The 21,873-nt window shown below is 37.4% G+C and overlaps 1 protein-coding gene across 1 annotated transcript in view; it reads left to right on the top strand.

Moving 5' to 3' along the window:
* Window positions 1-21,873, top strand: part of gmds (GDP-mannose 4,6-dehydratase) — a 127,676-nt gene that overhangs the window by 6,361 nt on the left and 99,442 nt on the right. The window contains exons 2-4 of the mRNA XM_008406879.1: window positions 7,438-7,482; window positions 10,472-10,559; window positions 11,044-11,153. Of these exons, the coding sequence (XP_008405101.1) occupies window positions 7,438-7,482; window positions 10,472-10,559; window positions 11,044-11,153 (243 nt within the window). The remainder of the gene's footprint in view (window positions 1-7,437; window positions 7,483-10,471; window positions 10,560-11,043; window positions 11,154-21,873) is intronic.

The following is a 21,873-nucleotide window of genomic DNA, read 5'->3' as shown; positions in this document are numbered from 1 at the left end:
ATTGAAGATATGCTAAATACTTGAATGACTTCATTATGCATTTAAAACAAATTTTCCTAAGTGGCTGTTGGAGACTTGGTAGTAGCATCCTGACTGATTCTTCATGAGTGGATATTTACTACTAGTGTAGAAATGTGGTGACTAAATACTGTGCCTCTAAAAAGTGTTCATTCCCTTGAGCGTTTTACCTTTTTTATTGCTTTAACAAATCAATCCTGATCAATAAATTTAGTCGTCTTTGACAAAGAAAAATAAGAAAACCCCTTTTAATGTCAAAGTGAAAACTGATTTCTACAAAATAATGAATATTTACAGACACAAATAAGTGATTGCATAAATATTCAGAATTTAGTAGATGCACCTTTGGCTGCAATCAGCACAAAGTCTGTGTGGACTGATCTAAGTCAGACTGCACATCTGGACGCTGTAATTTTCCTCCATTCTTCACTTTGTAGCCGTTAAAGCTCTGTCACGTTGCGTGGTGGTCTGACTTGAAGAGCCCTTTTCAAGTCCTGAAAAAAATGTCTCTATCATGTTGAGATCTGGGCTTTGGACCACTCCAGAACATCTACCTGCCATCTTCCAAACCATGCCTGTGTAGTTTTAGCTGGATGCTTAGGGTCATTGTCTTGGTGGAAAATAAGCGTTTTCCAAATCTGTTGTCCTCCAGGATTTTCCTTATTTTGGATTCATTTTACCTTCGGCCTTGAGTTCAGTCAATTTGTGCTGTTTGTTTAGGTTTTTTGCTCCTAAAATTTTAGGGGGACCACATCTTATCTGTCCAAAGGACATTCTTTGAAGTTTTAAAGTTAATTGAGAAGCAACGTTAGCCCCTTCTCTTGGCGTGACTTTAACCAGTTCTACCCAGTCCACTCAGTCAGATTTGTGTCAATTAGCACATCCTGCACCGTTCTTCCAGTCTTTTTTTAACCACTTCAGGGGTAGCACAAACCGCACCAAGAAGTGCTGTGTGCAGAATTACAAATGTTTACTATAATAACTGATACAAATTAGATACTTGCTAGTTCTTATGAGGATTTAAAAAAAATAATTTTAGCATGTCAGCTTTGTTACTGGTCACATGGTTTATACTTGAGATATATTCCTAGACTACCTTTTTGATTTTAGAATATTTTACCTTCAAAATTAGAATTTTTGAAGGCTCATCTAATCAAGTTTTGAGGTTACCTTAAGGTGGTAGTATAAGAAGTAATAATCTTGGTGATTGATCAAACAAGAACAGTGGCTAAAGCTCAAAATGCCTTCAATTTCTTTACTGGTAATTGCCATAATTTTTTAAACAAATATCTCTTTCTTCAGTCAGTTTGGTTCTTGATTTGTAATGACCTATGCTGTCACCTTCCTTGTTCAGACCAATGGGCATTATGGGGACCAAAGCCTGGTGATGGCTAGGGAACAGATTAATCTTAAGTTAATTATTAGGGCTGGTTTTGGTGTTGGTCACAGAAGGAATTTCTAACATCAGTGGAAGTCGGTATAATGTCCTAGCAAGGTTGGAAATCCAAACCGGTGTGTGTTAAGGTCTGTGATTGCAGCGTCATTACGCCGTATCAGACGTAATTACAGGCCGCTGCCGTGTGTGCCAGCTTCTGCCTGCGGTCTAAAGAAAACACATTACAGTGATTCATTTGCAGTCTGCAAACAATGATGGATTAAAGGAGGCCTGGCTCCTGTGTTTACATAGATGTATGCCTCGTGGCTGCAGACACTTTCAGAGTCCCTTGCATAKTGGACATAGTTTTGAGTGTTTTATGCTGGCTCCTTTGCTCCTCAGTGTTGGACAGGTGGCCTGATTGTGAATCAGAAGCCACACAGAGGGGAGTGTATTAAAAATGATATTTTTCCAATTTTGCTTTTATACCAGGAGAGGGCAGCCAACTCTCACATTATTTCTTTAATCTGCTTTATTCACAAATATACATTTCTCATGTGTAAATCAGCCTGGTCTTTGTTCCTTCATAAATTTAAAATGTAATTTATATTTTTGGTATTGGAAGTTTTATCCAGACTCGTGGAAATTTGAATGGCTGTTTTAAATATTTTACCAAATTGCTGACCTATTAATAAAAATAATCATAGAGGACAGATTATTTTTACAACTACGGTTTGCTCACAATGCTCACTTGCCTATTTATTTTGCACACTTTATCTATGCTTGTCTTTACTTGTTTAGATTTCATGATTTATTAAGTTTTAATAAAAACTTGATCTGCATTTCCTGCAGGCAATATCTTTTTAATGCCTTAATGAGTTTTATATATTTAGCTTCTGATAAGAAGCTAAATATAGCTCATTTGAGCCACTGAAGTTCTTCTTCAATCACTTGACCAGACTTTTATTTGCAGAGCGAGGTTATCATTTTGTCACGTTCCTAAATGAACTTTTGGTGAGTTTGTGGTGTGGCCGCTGGTCTGACAGGTGACTGCATTACGTATTTGTGTGTATGTCTGCCTCTGTGGCTTTCAGCACACAGCTCCCCAAAACAGGAAACAAGGAGGTGAAGCCAGGGTTTATGGGATAATGTGGCCTCAAAGGAGCTTCTTGTTTAGAGGCAGAGCTGCAGCACTTTAAGCTTGTTTTTTTTTTCCGTTTTGTACTTGCATGGAACGTTTTGACCCTGGCACAAGGACAGGAAAACATGACACCAGCTGGAGCTTTGAACACTGCTTAGATGGATGAGTGTGCCAATGCTCAGAGTATCACCCTTGCTTTAGGCAGAAACGGCTTTGGCATCCGTGCCAACCAACTTTCATGCTGCTCAACCTGCAGATCCCAGGAATGATCCTGAAAAGACGACATAAGAACGTAAAACTGAAGGCAGGCACTAAAATCCATGTTAATCACGCTCTAATCCTCACGACATTTGTTCTTTTAAAGCGATCTGTTTCTCTCACACCACAAGGGAGATGTCTTGCTCTTCTTTTTGTTTTATTTTTCTTCAGTTGGTGAAGAAAATTATCTTTCAAACTATTTGGATAAGATTTGCAAAACGTTTTTTGGCACACAGCAAGTACATGAAGAGTTCTCTGCCTTTTTAGACAAATTTAGTGAGGACTCTGCGGTTTGCATCTGGAATGACAAGATCTACAACAAAGTTTTCTTTAGGTATAAATGCCTGAGAGGTTTTACAGCCACAAACCACAGGAAGTGTTTCTGAATATTTTGTATCAACATTTGAAATCCACAAAAAGGTAAAGCAGAATTGTTATATGAATAACTGATCATTTAAAAAACATAAATCTCATAATACTTTTAATTTATTTATTTTTGCTGTTATGTTTCATTTAGGATGGATGTGTTTGAACCACAAAGAGCCACAGAGAGCATTCATTATGACTCAGAAGTTTGGTCTCTTCATACTTTAAGAAAAGCAGAAAAAACACAAGAAAACAGCAAAGACTGAATCAGTAAATGTTTAGAAAATAAAGCCACTCTGCAGGGAGAATCTTATAGTGCAATTGTGTCAAACATCAGATGGACAAGTTCCATATTGTCATTTTTATATAAAGAAGATGGTAGCTGTTTTGTAAGTGCTCTTGGTCACCTTCATGTCTTGCCTGTTTATTGGTACTGGCCCAGTTGGAATGGTGCATATTAATGTATGCATATGTGATGACATATGATATTTCTATGGTAAATATAATGTCTGTAAGACTGAAAGTGATCATTAAAAGTATTTGCATACGATTTTGCTAAACGTTTTTTGGCACACAGCAATTACATAAAGAGTTCTTCCTTTTTAGACAAATTTATTGTGGACTCTGCGGTTTGCATCTGGAATGACAAGATTTACAACAAAGTTTCCTTTAGGTATAAATGCCTGAGAGGTTTTACAGCCACTAGCCACATGGAGTGTTTTGTATATTTTGATCAAGCTTTGGGCCTCAGCATCTACTGAATCTAGTCAAATTCAGACTAGAAATATTGCTCTTCACGACAGCGAGGCCAGTTTCTTCAATTTAATTTGTTTAGCACATTGTATTATTTGTAAATCCAAAATAAATAAGTTTGTGAGTTCATGTCTACAACTTTTTAATTTTGTTGGCTTTCTGTACCACCCACAATCTGTTGATTTATTTATTTTTTTTGTCATCGCTACCCGCTATTTCTTTTCTTTTTTTTTTTTTTAAACACTCAAGCTGCATATTTCATGTGTTTCACTGAGTTCAAATCACCTCGTCATCTGAAAACTCGATCGCTTGGTAGGTCTCAGGGAAACTTAATTTTAGTCATTTCAAAACAGGACCTCATATAACCCAAAATATGTTGATGCTTGTCAGAGCTCGGAGCAGATTGTTTTCATCACTCACTTCAGACTTGGACAAGAAGAGAAGCACAGGGCTGTTTTGTAATCCACTGTATGCATACGTGTGTGTTTGTCTATGTAGTTTATGAAAGCTACCAATAGATGAATGCTATTTCAGAGGGTGCAACTGGAAATTTTGAACAGGAAAAAAAGATGTGGTAAGGAAATTAAGAGCTCGTTGACRGTGCTTGCTCACGCACAGGTTAGCCAAGAGTTCCAGATTCATGCGGATGCTGCATCTGATCCCATAACTCTCGTGATACTGCTGGACTATGTCATACAGCTTTTCTAAGGGTGGTTTCCAACACTACTAAAGATGTCATTGTATTTTATTGACCTTTCAATAATTTGATTTCTAAGCATGTGGAAAAAACAACTGAGTTATGAATTTATGGTCATTTTTTTCCCCCAAGTACTACGATCCTTTCTGGACAACATTATGCCACTAAATCTGGCTATTGTGTTTCATAATCATCAATTATTTCATGCACTAACCTAAAATAAAATAAAAAATGTTTTTAATTTCCACCTGCCCTAGAAAACTGCACTGTGATCATTTTCTTTTAAATTTTTGTTTATATTTTAAGGGTTTCTATTAATTTTTCATCAAATTAATAGAAACCCTATTAATTTGATGAAAATTAGTCTTTTTGCTGGGGGGCAAAAAGACTAAATAATCTTAGTTAGCAAAAAGTGCATTAAGCATTAAAGTACCTAATCCAGTGGTTCTTGACCTTTTTTGAGGTACCGAACCCACCAGTTTCATATGCGCATCCACTGAACCCTTCTGTAGTGATAAATAAAATATGATTTTTTTCCCCCCCCAAATTCAAGACATAGGGGTCACCCAACTAGAGTATAGTTGGGTGACCCCATGATCACTAAGTCTTCTTAAAAGGTAGAATCTCTGAGAACCAGTGACGTGCGGTGAGGTTCATTGCTGGTGAGGCACTGATTTATGACTTAGACACCATCCATGTTATTGGACCAACGGAAATTTCGCGCATGCATACAACGCTGGGGGCCAAAAAGACTAATCTTTTACATGTCATCCATAGCCGCGTTAACTCAGTGAAACTTARAAATGTAGGTATTAATTTCGTGCTATGATCCACAGCAAAGTGATCTGTATTCACCAAGCTAAGCAGACTCGTTGCCATAGCAACTGACAACAATGCCACTTCATGTTTTAGGATTTAACACCAAAAAACATTGAAGAATTTTGCACACAGAACAGAACATTTAGTCTGTTGTTGTGGTACGTTTTAGGCTTAATGTTTTATTAATAAATAATTGCTGTGGTAGATTAGCTGCCGCTTCTACTTTACTGGATTATTTAAAAACTGTGGACCACAAAACGCACATTTCATTAAAAAACTAAACAAAAACATCTTATTGCTGTCTTACCTTTTTAAATCCATGCTAATTCTGCACAAAAATATCCGTTCATCCAAAGCCAAGTTCTATCCTCCCCATGTCTTTTCTACTCCGTTTAAGACTCGTCAAACTGTCTCGAAGCAAAATTTTCAGCTCCGGTGTTGGTCTAACTTTAGTTATCATCTCCTGCTTCAATTGAAAATCCACTTCAGAAAGTGGATTTTTAAGTGTCGAAATGTAGTCTTTCATGTTGACGTCGGAAGAGATGAGAAAACAAATATATCGCTGTACTTTACTTATTTACTGTATGGCTAGCTCACAGTGTCTTACTCTGCAGTTGTGCAGTCACAACTGCAGAGTAAGACACTGAGCGCCCCCAGCGCTGAGGCAAGAGAACTGCCTGCCTCACCTCGAGTCTGTTCTCTGCCGTTTCTTATCGCTCCTCCGCACACAAAACACGATACACACACAGTGACAAAAAAACACTGTACATTATATACATAAGCGAAATTATGGAAAATCAGTCCATATATTAAAAGTTTCTTAGCCATTTTATTGCCGGCGTACAGACAGGACGAACATGCTGTCAAATGCTCGCTAACTGCAGCCAGTGCAGTTAGCGAGAGGTTGCGCAATCGTAKGTGGGGCTCGGCTCGCTGCTGCCTCACYGGCTTCGCTTCTGAGCATTTGAATGGGAAAATGCGAAAATCCAGTGATTTTGAAGAAAAACTAATCAGAATTGGTTAAGCTAAGTAAAAAATAGATACTTTATAGTACAAACCACAGGGTGAAAATAGCAATATAAAYGATTTTATATATTATTTTTCCATGATGACAGGCTCCCCTGACCGCACGTCACTGCTGAGAACAGTTCTTCAAAATATAGTCGGTGTTTTCAGCAGAGTTGAGCTGACTGTGCAGGAATGACACACAATTTGCCACAGTTTCAACAAGTTGGCCATCGAGAGAAACTGGAAGCACTTTAAGGTCTTGTTTAGATTATTTAATTAGCTCTACATCCTTAAGAGAATTAAAAAWTCATAATAAATAATAAAGACTTTGCGGTATTCTGATTTAGTAATGTAATTATATTAGTTGTGYTACCACCCCCACGCCACTAGAGGCAGTAGCAACCCCGACAAAATGCGACTAAGGAGCATATTTAGAAGTACACCGAAAGCTACAGAATTTGGTAAAAACTGTGAGCTTTGCTGAAGTAATTAAAGACACAAGTTCAAATCCATGCTGAGAGTGGAGCTCCTTCAATCAGTGCTGATTGGCTCAACAATGTAACGTGATCCTCTGCAGCAAGTGATGGCAAAGCGGGGAGCGTCATCACAACTTTACACAAGTGTGTCTTTACCTCCGCAGCAGAGGCTCCGCCGAGACCGACTCACCGAACCCCTAGGGTTCGATCGAACCCAGGTTAAGAACCACTGACCTAATCGTATTGAAAACTTGCTTCATGCAAAGAAATGATTTTGGGTGTTCATTTATCATTATCTTTTATCTTTTTATTGTGGTTCATTTTTCTGTGAGTTATTAGTTCCTTTCATGCAGTTATATGGTTAACATGAGGACATGATTGCCCATTGGTCAGTCCAGGGTGAATTGTTGTGTTGTGATATGCTTTGCAATTATGGTATTTACTGACTTGTTCAGAGTAATGTACATATGTTACAAATTCTTCTAGTTGTATGCATTATTCCTAAGTCKTGTGWYTTTCTTTTCAGGATGGTTCCTACCTGGCTGAGTTCCTACTTGCTAAAGGCTATGAGGTGAGAGTGACGGGTCACACACTGCAGCCTTAAAAAGAAACATATCTTTTTTTTCTTCAGTCGTTCAGAAGTCCTCACAGACGCATAAAAAAATAAATGTCGATAGTCATGAAAGCCAACATCCACACAACAACATTCCCTCGATAAGCAGCATCCAGCCACCTCTGTCTGTGGGAACTCCAGGGGGAATGGTGATTTGACAGCTCTTACAGACACTGGTTCTCTCACACCTCGCCCTGATAAGACCCTCCTGTTGGATGAGCTCTTTCACCCCTGACCGTGGTGCTTACCCAAGGGTCCCACTAATTCTCAGGAAATTGTTGCTATCATACAGCATTAAGAGTGAGGTCATCARCTTTCATCTGACGCTTGTTGTATTTTTAGGGGTCTTGCAGCAAGGCTGACAAACAAATATTTGCCAYTGACAGATTTCTTAAGGGTTCTTTTGCCTTTTKGGTCCCAAACAATTTATGACATCAGGTACAGATAACCTGAGGAAAAATAATGAGGTCAGACTACTTACAGAACTGTAGAAAACTCTGAGATGGAACTTGTCTGACAACACGTAGTAGGCTTAAACAAAAGAAACAGAATGGGCCACAAAGTTATTTTTAAGGTTACTGGACCTACAGTAATAGCCATTATTTAGAAAAAGTTAAAACATGAACCGGGTGAAACTTTCCAAGAAGTGACTGGCCTCCCAAAATTACACCAACATCAACGACCCATTTGGGAGGTTACCAAAGAAACCAGAACATCTAAACTACTGCTTGTACACCAGCATGTGCTCCTCTGAGTTGGTAAAAATTAAATCCAAATCTGATTGAGCAGCTACTGGCTTGATTGACCAAGCCAATCATGTTTATGCTTACAAAAGGCACTGTCTGAATTAAGACGATTTTATTAAAGAAGGACAATGCCAAATGGCAGTTGTTGCCATCCTCAATTACACATCGAGTGGTATTGGGGGCAAATACTTTTCAAATCAGGCCACCTAGTTTCAGAAAGCCTTTTTGCTAAAAAGTTTTTTTGGCACTAGTGGTCGTTATGCAACAGTAATCTGACAGGAAGGGGGCAGAGAGAAGGGAGTAAAATGCGGCAAAGGAGCCGAGGTTAGGAGTCGTATTTGGGACGTCCGCGTCTGATTTTGGAACCTCTGAATAAACGGCACCCGCTCTAACCACTGGGCCATGTCACGCCCCCACAAAGCTTTTTTAAGTTTGCGAGGGTGGCCATTTCTAATAATGGTCATCAGTGTTCCATATGTTCGCTGTTTTTTATTTTTATTTTATGGCTCTCACTGTGGTTTACTGAAGTCCCAAAGCCTTAGAAATGACTTTTTAACCCATTGTTTCATCATCTTATCTCCTTGAGATTTTTTAGAATACTTCATGTTAGTCGGTTATTTCAAAGTACTAGTCTGGAAGTAACCAGGATAGTATTTGTTTAGAAGACGGAATGGCTTGCATGTTTTTTTCCCATTTGGTAAATGAAAGCATGCTGGTACTGAAATTTGTTTCAGAAGAAACATTTAGATGCGACACAAAAATGCAGAATATTTTCATAAGTAAATAAATTCAAATGTGTGTAATGATGAGCAAAAACTAGATAAGTTGCACAAAGACTATAACTTGGTTAAAGAAACACTGACCTTCATCTTAATCTGCTTTTATATCAATTGCGCCATCTGCTGCCCAGCTCAGGGACAGCAGGCAGGAAGTGGATGAGCTCCAGCTTGAGGGGGTTGACTGATAAGGCGGTGTGGAGGGGGAAAGGGTGGCAATAAAGAGGAGTGCAGAGGCATGCAGGAAGAGCACAGTGAATAAAGGAAGTGAGGTCGGGCCACAGTGTCCTCCCACTAATGGACTCCCATTGGAGCAGACCCTGTTATCTTCCCTGAGCAGACCTTCCTTATAAACCCCCTACTGAATGTGGAGGAAAGATCACAGATCAGACGGCAACAACTAAACACCGAGCTGAAGTTATATCAGTATTTTCTAATGTAGAGTATTTACTGTTTCAGAAAACTTTTAGAAATAAAAGCTAAGTAGACAAGCTTATTCTATTTCTCAGCTTTTCATACTCGTGTGACATTTTTCTTTAAAAAGCAAGCAACATGTCTGGCTTTATAGAAACAAATCTTATTTAGGAAAGCAGTTAAAAGAAAATGTAATTTTTTACCAGGTTTTGGACCAAAGTTTTCTAACAGAAGGAGGAATCTGTTTCTCCATTAAGGGATGGGCTGACACTGGTTGTGCCAAACGTTTTTTTTTTCTTAGGCAACTAGCACCAAAATTAGGTGCAGCCACATAAGTAAAGCCACACTTATGATGGCTTTACTTATGATGTAAAGCCATCATAAGTAACACCCTGGCTTTACAGTTCCACTTAAAAAAAAAAACAAAGCAAAAAAAAACAAACTACTGCCTATAAAGGCATTATTGATTTGTAAATGATTAAATAAGTATACATCTAAATTTAAGGTTCTTTATTTGAAACAAAATTGTACAAGATGTGTTAATTACTTAGATAAGTGTTAAAGGTGCTTCAATGACCTACAATTTAAAGTTTAAAGCCTCTGAAGACAAATAAAATGATAAAATAAAATACAAACTAAGATGTCTTTAGGGCTAAACAAGCCCAGAGAAAGACTCTAAGATTAAGAAATGGTAACATCTGAAAAGGTTGCTTGAATGGTCCCATATTTTCTATGGTTTAAATTTACAGCCAAGTATTATTTTGTATGTTTTATACAAAATAATACTTGGCCAGAATAACTTGTATAAGATGAAGAAATTATATTTACTAGTTGTGTCTTAGATCACATAACTAAGTCAGTTCATTTATGAAAAAATTGTGAAGAAAATATGTAACTCGTTAGGGAATGTAACTGTGTAAATAATAATAAAAAGTAAAAAAAAAATACTCCATTTGAATAAGCCCACCAAAATTTTGCAGTTTCAGTCCTATCTGTTCTCTTTTTCCTCAGGTTCATGGTATTTTGCGGCGTTCCAGCTCCTTCAACACAGGTCGGATTGAGCATCTTTACCAAAACCCACAGACACACACAGAGGGCAGTAAGTATTCTGTTTTGTTTCTAATTTTTCTTCGATGAAGACTTGAGTATTGTCAGATGAAATAGAAACGCTGATTTATAAAACTTAACTTCTGCACTATTGGTCCCAGTTGTAAACCAGTTAGCACCAATTTGTGAACAACTGTTAAACATAAAAAAAATAATAAATTTATATACAAGCTGCAACAAAATGTATCTTTACCCCATTTGAATGTTTGCTTTATCCACATATGAAAATCATTTTAGTAATTCTTTCAGCAAAAATGTTTTAAAATGATATTTTTTGTGAAATTAGACTGACCAGCAAGTCATCTTTTCTAATTATGGTAATTTTCTGATCTATTTAAAACAGCACTGAAGGGTTTTACTCTAGAGTTTTAAATGATACTAAGATATTAATGAAGACACATTTATAATATATTCAAAATAGCATGTCCATGCACTTTATGATAAAAAAAAAACACATGTATGCTATTCTTTTTAAGACATGAAACTCCATTATGGTGACCTGACTGACAGCACCTGTCTGGTGAAAATCATCAATGAGGTGAAGCCCACAGAAATCTACAACCTGGGTGCTCAGAGCCACGTCAAGGTAGCGTGATCTCAGAAACATACCTCCCGTCATCTCCTGTGGCTTTATACAGAAATAAAATGTCCGGTATTTTCATTATGGCACAGTAATCCCTGTAATGTCATTTGTGTGTTTAGAAAAGAGTCTAGGAACAAACGGCTGATGAGATATCACTGATGATGGGATTTGGAAAAATACTTTTCTCAAAGTCAATTTGGAAAGATGAAGGTGTTCCATAAAATTTCAAACATGGTTTGGAGGCTCTAACGTAAAACTTGAACTGACATTGTGCTGTTGATGGATTGGTTTGCTAATCAAACCACAGCACTTATGCTGCATTTCAAGTGAAACGTGACATAAATGGTTCATTGCCACCAAAATAGTTAAGAAAAAAGTGAAAGAATGTTTTCCAGATGTTTGTTTTTTTTTTTTTGTTTTTTTTTCCAAATACAGAGATTGACATTGTGATAAACATTTCTTCTTCTCTGGGGAGCTAGCATCTGAAATGCCAAAAAACCTCTGAAGGCTGATGGGACAGGAAGTAAAATGTTCTTGAATGGGTCAGTCTGTATAACAGTGTTGTCTTTGTCTGTAAGCCTCACAGGGATCCCAGATGATCCGCCTGAACCGCCTATGTCCCCTAGTGATCTAATTCAGAGTCTCCACACAGAACTGATCTTCATTCATCTTTTTGGAGCAGCCAGGAGCTGACTCAGACCATTCATAAAAAGCAAAGAGCCATTTCTCGTAATGTAAGCTTGAAACTTTGAGTAATAGCTGTTCTTTATTTAAAATTCATCCTGAGTCTAAATTTAGACATTGAATTTTGTAAACCGCAGTATAACCGGAAGAGCCCAGTCAGCTGGCAAATAGCTAAGTTGTGGTATCATTCCTCTTTCTTGGTTTGGGGTTACAAAAAATAATGACCTGTTTAAAAAAATAAATTCAAAGTACGGCTAGCTCTGACGTTTCCCTTTCTTTCTGCTTTGGAACGTATGAGCTAACGCTAAAATATGTCACGATGCTTGAGTTTTAGCTGATTGTTTGATGATGTCAGCAGTTTTCTTCTGGCTACAGTATATTTATATTGATGATGGCTTTGACTTGAAGGCAGAAGTCTGTTTAGCAACTGATTGGAAGGTACTATCATTGAAAAATGGCTACATAATCTCTACATTCTCTTTTCTCAGATTTCGAATCAGATTTTTTTTTGACTGAATTATATCAGTGATAACGGGTACAGACAATCTATATATTATTAGTGTATTTTGTAGTATTATAATAGTTTTAATGTCCCATATTTTTGATATAAGGCAATACAACATTGTAGCAGAGATTTCTGGTTGCATGACTGAAAGCTGATTTGTTTTTATTTCACAAACTTAAAAGCTACGTGTCAGTCGGTTGTTTTCCAACTCCAATTGGGCCTAATCCCCAAAATTAAGATGACTTCAAATGACTTTTATTCCTTTGAACTTAACTGAAAAAAAAAAAAAAAAAGTTCACAACAAATTTGTATGAGGATGATAAAACAAGTGGGGAACAAAATCAATTCATTTCCACCTGTTCACATCCTTGTTAATGCAAATTGTGCATTCACATTTTTTTTTTGTTTTCAAGATGTTAAGCAAGAAAATGACTAATAATAAGATGTTGGTGAGTTTAAAGGAAGAGAAAAAGCGAATTGGACCGAATGAGATGGGAGAGAATGGATGACTCCGCTCACCACATCCTTTGTGGTAAAAGGACGAGACTGTTCTTTCACCTCCCACATCCTTGGGCCACACACAGAAACAGGCCTGAAAATCCCCGTACCTGTACAAGGTTTTCATTTTTATTCATGTCCTCACAAATAAACCCTGCTCTGGTTTTGTTCTTGCCACGCTGCCCATTTCCAAACAGCCCAGCCTGCTAGATTACTGACAGAAGTGGCGTCTTGCATATTCCACACAGCAGCCACTCTGCATCTTTCTGTCTCATTCCCACCAGTGCTCTTTCTGCCTCTGCCTTACGGGGAATCCTTCCTGATTCCTTTTAGCTTGAGCCTCTTTTCTGCTTTGACGTAGGGTGTGTGGGCGCTGGTTTCCGCTAAAGAGGGTCATTATCAACAACAGAATTGAAGTTGTTTTCTAATTTTGCATGGGTGGAGGTGGACAGGGAATAGTTGAACCAACTGTAGAGTACATGAGAGACAACCAGCTGTAGTATCCTTCAACTACAACAGAAAGACCTTTTGTTCTTTTTCCTTTACTCTGGAAAGAAGTCTGATCTTTGCGCTTGGGAGTGATTCCCAGTTCGGAAATCTATTTATATTTATACCTACATGAGAGACAGGCTTACTATTTGACAGTCTACTATGAATTCAACTAATTACTCTGGGCAGTGTTTGTTTCACATCAAAAAGAATAATCATTTCCAAGAAGAACATTTATTCCTTCAGAATAATGCAAACCATGCAATGGAAACTACCATTGAGATGGGATTCTTAATATCCCATCTCAAATTAATTTGGGTTATTTCCATAATACAAACTACTCATTTAAAGCATTTTACAAGAGAGTAACATCCAATTATAAGTTCCTGTTTTATAGAAACAATATAATCACACAGTCAGATATAAAGCCTGTTATTTATTGTACAATTAGGTGCGCCTTTCCATTTCTGATGGCTTCTTCCAGCAGGATAATGCACTGTGGCCCAGGCTCAAATCGTCTGGAACTAGTTAGACATTTTTTTTAATGTTGGTTTGTAAAATGTTTTTATTAAACCTTTATTCATAATCGGATAAAAACCAGTACTGTGAATTTACCGTACTCCAGTGATCTCCCCAGTTACCAAATGTCAACCCAAAATACCACCTTTAGGATATGCGGGAACAGAAAATTGGCATCATGGATTTATCAACAAATCTGCAGCAATTATGTACCAAAATCTTAAAGGAAATTTCTTGGAAATATTTAGTTGGTCTAAGCTCAGTATACCCATCATGCTGTGGTAAGAATACAACAGAGGGCTGAAAGTTAAAGGTAAAAAAATACTTCAGACTAAACAGCACTGAGTTTGAGGGTGTTGGACAGGAGGCTTACACTTAATGACATGAAAGGGAAATGTCTCTCTTTAAACAAAATGCTCTGATGAGGTAAGACAAAAGAAAACAACAGTCACAACAACAGATGATGAATTTATGTTTGAGAACAAAGTAGTCTGGTAATTGCGCTCCTGAAATATGCATGAGGAACATTCTTAAATGGGGAAGTGCTCTTGCTAATGTGTTGTGCATCTGAAGGTTCAGAGCAATCCTTTTGTGCTGTCCAAGTGACGCGCTTCACAGGAAGGGCACAAACAAAACCCTTGTTGCCGTCTACACACAATTTTTCCCACCTGCAGCTTTCACAGCAGACACAACAGCAGACTGTCTGAATTATTAATACACAAACAAAGTGACACAACTGAGGGCCACTCGGCGTTTAGGGAATATGTATATTATGCCAAAAGAAACAGATTTGCCCAGGGAATGAAGATGAGAACACGAAAAAAAAAAAAAAAACCTTAAGTTTTTAAGAGTTCAGAACTGAATGGGCAATGTTGGAGACTTGGGTACAAGTTTTTAGGGTCTTATGTTTGATGAGTTTTGAAGACAAACTAAGGAGACAGACTTCTTATTTTCTGTATCCAGCTTGATGCAAATAACTTCTTAAAGTGGATTACCATCATCCCATTATCTATTTGGAGAATTCTTTCTCTTGGTTACTTTTTGGACTTTCTCCCATCAGGGTTTGAAGAGGCTGCCGTGTCAGAGAAACACACAAGATTTAACACCCTTGTTTCCCAACAAAGTCTGGCCTGTTTGTTCGCTGTCGATGTGTTTGTTGGCCTGTTTGCATTACAACCTGCCAGTTTTTCTTGAACATGAGGAATACAGAATGGAAAAGAAATGGGGCTGAATTGAGTTGAACTGAACTGAACTGAACTGAACTGAACTGAGCGGAATGCAACTGAATTTAATGTAATTTAGTAGGCGGTAGTTGAATTTAACTTGAGTAGAAAATCATTGAATTAAGTGAAATTGAATGTAGTTGGACTGAATAGGAGTGAAACGACGGAAGATGATTGAATGTAACTGGGTAGACTAGAATTGGAAACAATGGAAATGAACTGAATAGAATTAAGTGGACTACAGTTGTGTTAACTGGGAAATAATGAAGCCGAATTTAACTGAATTGGATACGGTGGAAATAAATGGAACTGCACTGAACTGAATGGAATTTAGTGGGATGGAATTAAATACAATGGGATTCATTTGGAAAATAATTTGCTGCACAAGTGTCTGGAAGCCTGTGCCCAGTCTCTAATTTTAATGGGTTAGACCTACATGAAAGAAAGCCTCTTCGGCCTCGATGGAGTTGAGAGTGAACTTGGCTTTTGGGGAATAGTCGAATGTGCCAAAAGAAATAGGTCTGCTCAGGGAATGCTCTGCAGTTGTTTTGTGGGTCAGATATGTTGCTTCACTCATGAGTCAGACCTTTTTTCTGTTTTTTTTTTTTTTTTGAGATGTTGTAACACATGGAAAGATGTAGTGGGAGAAAAGATAAAGGGAAACAGGAAGAACAGAGAGGGAGTTTTCTGAGGTCTGTTAACTAAATATACGGAGTCAATAAATAGTATCACAAAGCTATATGTGATCGCATCTGTATCTTAAATCAAACCCCAAATATTCCACTTCAGCTGTCTTCCTTCGAGTTGTCTCTTACATCGAAGCCAAAATAAACTGCAGATGCAGTTTCACTTTGTTGATTTATAGATGGCACTAGTGAGCCACTGCAGCTCCTTTGTGGCTTTGAGTCATGGCTTTTATCAGCAATAAAACAAATGTGTGAGAATGAAATGTTCTCTAATGTGCTCCTCTGGCATCACAGTTGCTTCAATGAATTATTTTCATTTTTGAAATGTCATCAATAAAATCAAAGAGGAAAGGAAAATACTTGTTTTGATGGAGGACTATTGAGAGTAACACCAACATGTTAAATATCCAAATAGATATTTTCCTTTCATTGCCTTTAATTATGATCATAAAATAAAATAAAAAAAATTATACAGGGAAGATAAATGTGATGGGAAATGGCAAAGGCAGCAGTTTACAAAATAATGCGACCTTTGATGTATCTTCTCTTTTTTGCTATTCTTAACTTTTTATTATACTGTACATTTCTCATTTTCAATTTTATATTACAACTTCAGCAATAGATACATGACAAAGACACAATTGTGCTCTATTTCTTGCATCTTCACCTTCTTGGCTAAAATACATGGACTTATAGGTTCTTACAGATGTACAACATAAATATCTAGAATTGAAGTTCTGTCTAAAGATTTAGTTGTTGATACAAAGTCTTAGATTTGTAAAAGTTGATTTTATTTTTTTTTTGTAACAGATTTTCTTTTGAAAATCACTACAGAGCCAACTGGTCACTTCTTCACACACATCTTCTGAGAGGGTAAATGTCATTTATTGTTAAATTGTCAAATTGTATTGAAATTAGTAAAAAATGAAATATTGAGACATCTAAAGTGTAAAGCAGAGTTAACCAAATATTCTGGTTGAAAAATGAACTCATGCTTTTACATCATGTACTTTATCATTTTTATCTGGATTTTTTTTTTTTTACATTTTGTGCTCATTTATTTACTAAACTTTTTATCTACATGGTGAGTGATTGACAGTGGCCCTCGGTGTGTTTGTTGTTACGAGGCTTACAACAATTAACACACACAAAGCTGGAATAGTTTGTGTTAATTAGTTTGGTTTGTGTGAGTTGAGCACTGAGGTGAGAAGTCTGTAACCAGGAATTACACTAAATATTTATTAAGCTCATCAATCTTCCTGTGCTTGTTGCTATGTCCTCCAGGGAAACATTAGGCAGTAATCGACCTTGAAAATCCACATTTGATCTTTTTAATAATTTATCAGAAGCCATTGATGTTGTGTGTTTTCTTTTGGAATCTTCTTCAGTTAATTCTAAGTGATTTGCCTTGAGAGAACATATTGCTGTATGTTGTTTTTCTTCTGGATAATTACACATGGAGTCTCAGATTTGATGGACTCAGATCTTTATCAAATCTGCAAGCAATTGTCTAAATATGTAGTTACATAAGGGAGGTTGTTATTATGCCAAAACAAATAATGCTCTAAATTGAAGACGCGGTCAAAATAGTTTTTGCAACTATGTTTGAGTAAAAAAAACTGCATTAAGCAAAACAATAAGGCAAAATAGTACGTGTTATGATTTTTACATGACATTTGTTATATAGTGATATTAACAGACAATTCTGTTGGTGTCTCTTACTTGATTTAGGGCTGCATGATATCAGGAAAACTTAAAATTACAACACAGTTGTTGAAACTTATATCATAGATTTAAGATTAATTTACATTTCTTTTCCTTACTAAAAATATATATATGACGTGAACATCGTGGACAGTTGGAGGCCATCCAATTGGGTGAATACATTTTTGACATGCAGAGTGGGTATGGATGACTCTTAAAATATGACACATCCATATTTTATGCAATATTGCATTCAAACATTCCACTGCAATTGCTATATTGTAAACATTATTGCTTTTAGGTGTCATTTGTCATGCTTTTGTAAAAGCAAAAACGATTTTTTTTTATGAACCCCCCCCCCCAACAAAAACAGTGATGATATACATCACAAAATGTTCAGTTCATTTGTTACCTTCCTTTGCTCTGAAGGAAGACGATTAACTCTTGCTAACACTATATCCACCAAAAAAACTGGGTGACTGTGGCTCTATGGGAAGAGTAGAAGTCTCGCAGTCTGAAAGTTGTGACCTTAATTTCTGTTTCCTCCTGCCACATGTTGATGTTTCCCTGGGCAAGGAACCTTACAAAAAATGCTTAACAATCTACAAATCCGTGTACGACTGTGTGCGATTGAGTAAATGTGTCTCTTTTTTACCATCAGCTCTTTTGCCAGCCACTGTGGGTACATTTATAAATGCACGTCTACATAAAGGGTTAAACCTCAGTCAGTATTTGAGAGACAGGAAACATCTTGGAGAAGTCGACTGCTCATCACAGGACCAAAATAGACAGTTTTAATGAAACTGGATTTAAATGTGGGACTTTAAAGTCACCAGCTAACATAACTTGGATATTTCTGGAGTATGTGTGGACACCAAAGTACTTTCAGGGAAGCATTCACAGAAGGTTCTTGCAAACTCCACACAGAAAGTCTCCATAACGTAGATTCGAGCCAAACACCTGCCTGCTGCGTGATGACATTCTGTATCAGCCACACCTGTGCTAATATAGTATCAATATCAGATGAGATCGGTTTGTATCAGCGCATATGTACACCTGTGATAGAAGTACTTGTGCAAAGTCGATGTCGTTCTTGTTTACACAAAGAGCACAAACATACTCAGCTCAGTTGACTTTAAGCTTTATTTTGTGTACCAAAGGATTTTAGTAACAGACTTAGCAACTTTATACTCACAAACAAAAGCTTTGTCAAGACGCATTGCCTTTTTATATGGTGTTTGTACTAGTTTGTCTCGGTAGTGACAGTCAGGCAGCACCCACTCATTATTATGGTTTCACTGAGAGAAATCAGTCTCTTGTTTTCGGTTGCAGACTCTTAATTACACCATATTACCAAACACCCATATCGGCCCTGACAGACAGCGAGAAGATGCAGCCTCGCTCAATCCCTCCATAAGTGACATAAGCTCATTACTCACAGTAAACATTGTTGTTAATCTGTGAACACAAGTCCTGACTGCTGCTGCCCTCTCTGCTGCATGCTCACACCCTCACAGACGATACACACACACACACACAAACGCACACACACACTTCCCCTGCCGATGGCGTGTTGGGGCAATTCAGCCATCAGGTTTGGTGGTTTTCTAACCCAGACAGACCCTCGGTTAGAGTCAAAGCTTTACTGTTCCTAACTGATTTTTTTTTTTAAAAAAAAGGAAAATTATGTTAGCAGGTGATACTCTCTTAAGTGAGGTTGTTCTTGCTATTTTACAAGCTGTAAATTCCCTATTGAAGACATTTTGTGTCGAGAGGCAGTTTGTATTTCTGACTTCAGTCGAAAGTGTTTGTGGTGTCTACATGTTGGTCCATGCTTAAAAGCTTGTCTGTTGGGTGATTTAAGGGTTGCAAGCAACTTGCAAAATCTTGATGTAATGAGCAATGATCTCACTCATTTGAATGCTGTGGAATGATGATCCTGGAGCAAAACAACCATAGAGCAGAGGCGATGTTTGCGATGAGGACAGGGATGAGAGTTTAATGGGTAGATGAGTTATGACATTAGATTCTAATCTCTATATTTGTAATTGTTTTAGTCTCTCAGTTAATAAAAGTGGTTTGGAATTTCTTATCAATGTGTGTGTGCAGGGCGCTGTTTTTACCTGTGTGTATTCATTAAAGTTTTAAATCAGGCTGTCATGTTTTTTATGAGCCGCTCCTACCCTTGTCTCCTGTCAACCAAACAAACAAGCTTTTATTCTCGGAGAGAGCAGGAGCTTCAGGTGCAATACGCTTAGAGCGCAGCGGCTCAACGACATTCACATTTTGTTGATTTACATGAATCTGTGATCACCCTGACAATTATGGATAATGCAAGATAAATAGAAATAAAGGTTAGAACACCTATTTGAAGTCCATTTCAGTTGATGGTTAGCGTATTTATTGTGATAGTAAGATTCTCTGGAATTAACATGTTCTTAACTCAGTTTTTAACCATCAAATATGTGTAAATGTATATTTGCAAATATTTTTCTCATATTTAGACCTCCTTTTTTTAGTGTCAGTCTATAAGGCAAAACACAAAATAATGTTCTTGAGGGTTTAGTTTTTTTTGTATTTCCAAGATCTTCCTTCATATTTGACATATTTGACCTTTGCATCAGTGCTGGAGGAGACTGCTGACATACCGTAGTTTTGAAGCAGTTTTGAAGGCTGATGGTTGGCTGTCGTGAAGAAAGTTACACTATGCATGTGCTGTAAGCCATCATCCCACTGTGAAGAAACATCTTGTCTTAAGCATTCCTCTTGCTTCTACTTTATTTGCTCAATATTTGTAAGCATACATCCAAACTGAACTGGACATCTTCATTCACTTCGTCCTCTATCATTGCCAAACTACAACCATAGCACAGAAAAAAATCACCATGATTATTCATAACTACTCCTTCTGATTGGCCCAGTTGAAATTCAGCCAGAGAAATTGATTATAATCAGAGAAATCCTAGACAAAGCATTGAAGGGAGATGAGAATTGAGCAGAGTTATTTAGAAGGGCAGACCAGTAGTAAATTAGTAAGGACAGCTCTTCTAAGTTTTACATCTAAAAAATGCGTTTGTCCACATCAGTTATTACATGAATATTTTATCTTAGTCATATACGACCCATCTTTGTGTGAAAAGACCAACTCTTCATATTTCGGCGGTGATTCTGCTGCGGTGGCTATAAGGACCATCAAGGTTTTGTCTGTTTTCAAACCTTTTTTGCTACAGTCTCCTGCTAACTCATCCTGAACAATTTGTCTGCCATTTTTCAGTTTTAGCTTATATGTAATTCTAGATGTGGTCATGTATTGAAAATATTTGAAAGGTAATTTGGAGAAAGATCTAAATAATTATTTCTTTTCATGCCAGTTTAAAAAAAACAAACTACTGAACAGACTCAAATTTATATTTTTAAAAAGAAGAATGGAATTGGCATGATATAAATAAATAAATAAAAAAAAACATATATACATGCTTTACTTTGCTCATTACCTTTATTACATTGTGTCTGTGACCAAATTTTTTTCTCTCTCTCTTTCTCTRTCATAAGGTGAGTGTTTGGCCACACACAGACGCTGCCGGTGCCTTTGGTCCAGCAGTGTACTCTTGCCAGACACATGAGTGGCAAATGGCAAAAAGATCATTAATCAAACTCTCAGCACGTGTTCATTGTTTCCTTCGGCCCTCCTGCCTTGGCTTCTTTCTCCTCAATTTTTCCAGCTCTGCTTCAGTGGAAAATATAGAGGTTCTTTCGTTTAACTTGTCAGGATATTTCAGAGCTCTAAGAAATGTTATTTGTTTATTCAGGTGGGACAATTAAGATGTTTTCTTTTTTTCTCTTACTTCTAAAACACATTTGTCTTTTGCCTTTGAAAACTTGAGTGCTCGTTTCCAAGCGGAGTCATTAATTCACACATTGAGTGCTTCGCGTGTCCTCACAAAAGGTGAAACAGGTGTGCTAGTGCTCCTGAAATCTGTCTGTTACCCTTTGCCTTCGGGGGATGCTGTGGAATGACTGGTTGGATCATAAAATCTCCCCATTATCATCACTAACGTTGGTATCATCAGCAGTGACAAGAAACATCTCTGGCACTGTGAGAATCTAATGGCTAACTGAGATAAATGAGCTTGTCTCTGTTATTTATGGTGGCTGATTCTGTCACTGTGAAAGAGGGGTTTTCGGTTTTCCACAGAACCATCGATCATTTGCGCTGGCGTCTGGTGGGGCAAGTTATTCTGATGGACGGACAGGCYGAGGCAGATGAGTACTGAACTGTCAGGAGGCCTCCGACCTCCAACTGYTTACTTAAAGCCTGGAACCTCTTGGCACCGTGCGAGCTTATTACACAGACAGATTCCTGTAATTGTTTTTGGTTTAGTGCAACGTGGTTTCCTCATCGTTACTGGAAAAAA

Source organism: Poecilia reticulata, linkage group LG4, assembly GCF_000633615.1.
Source record: "Poecilia reticulata strain Guanapo linkage group LG4, Guppy_female_1.0+MT, whole genome shotgun sequence".
NCBI classification, from domain to species: Eukaryota; Metazoa; Chordata; class Actinopteri; order Cyprinodontiformes; family Poeciliidae; genus Poecilia; species Poecilia reticulata.
Note: the sequence above shows the minus strand (reverse complement) of the source record. Positions and strands in the feature narration are given on the sequence as shown.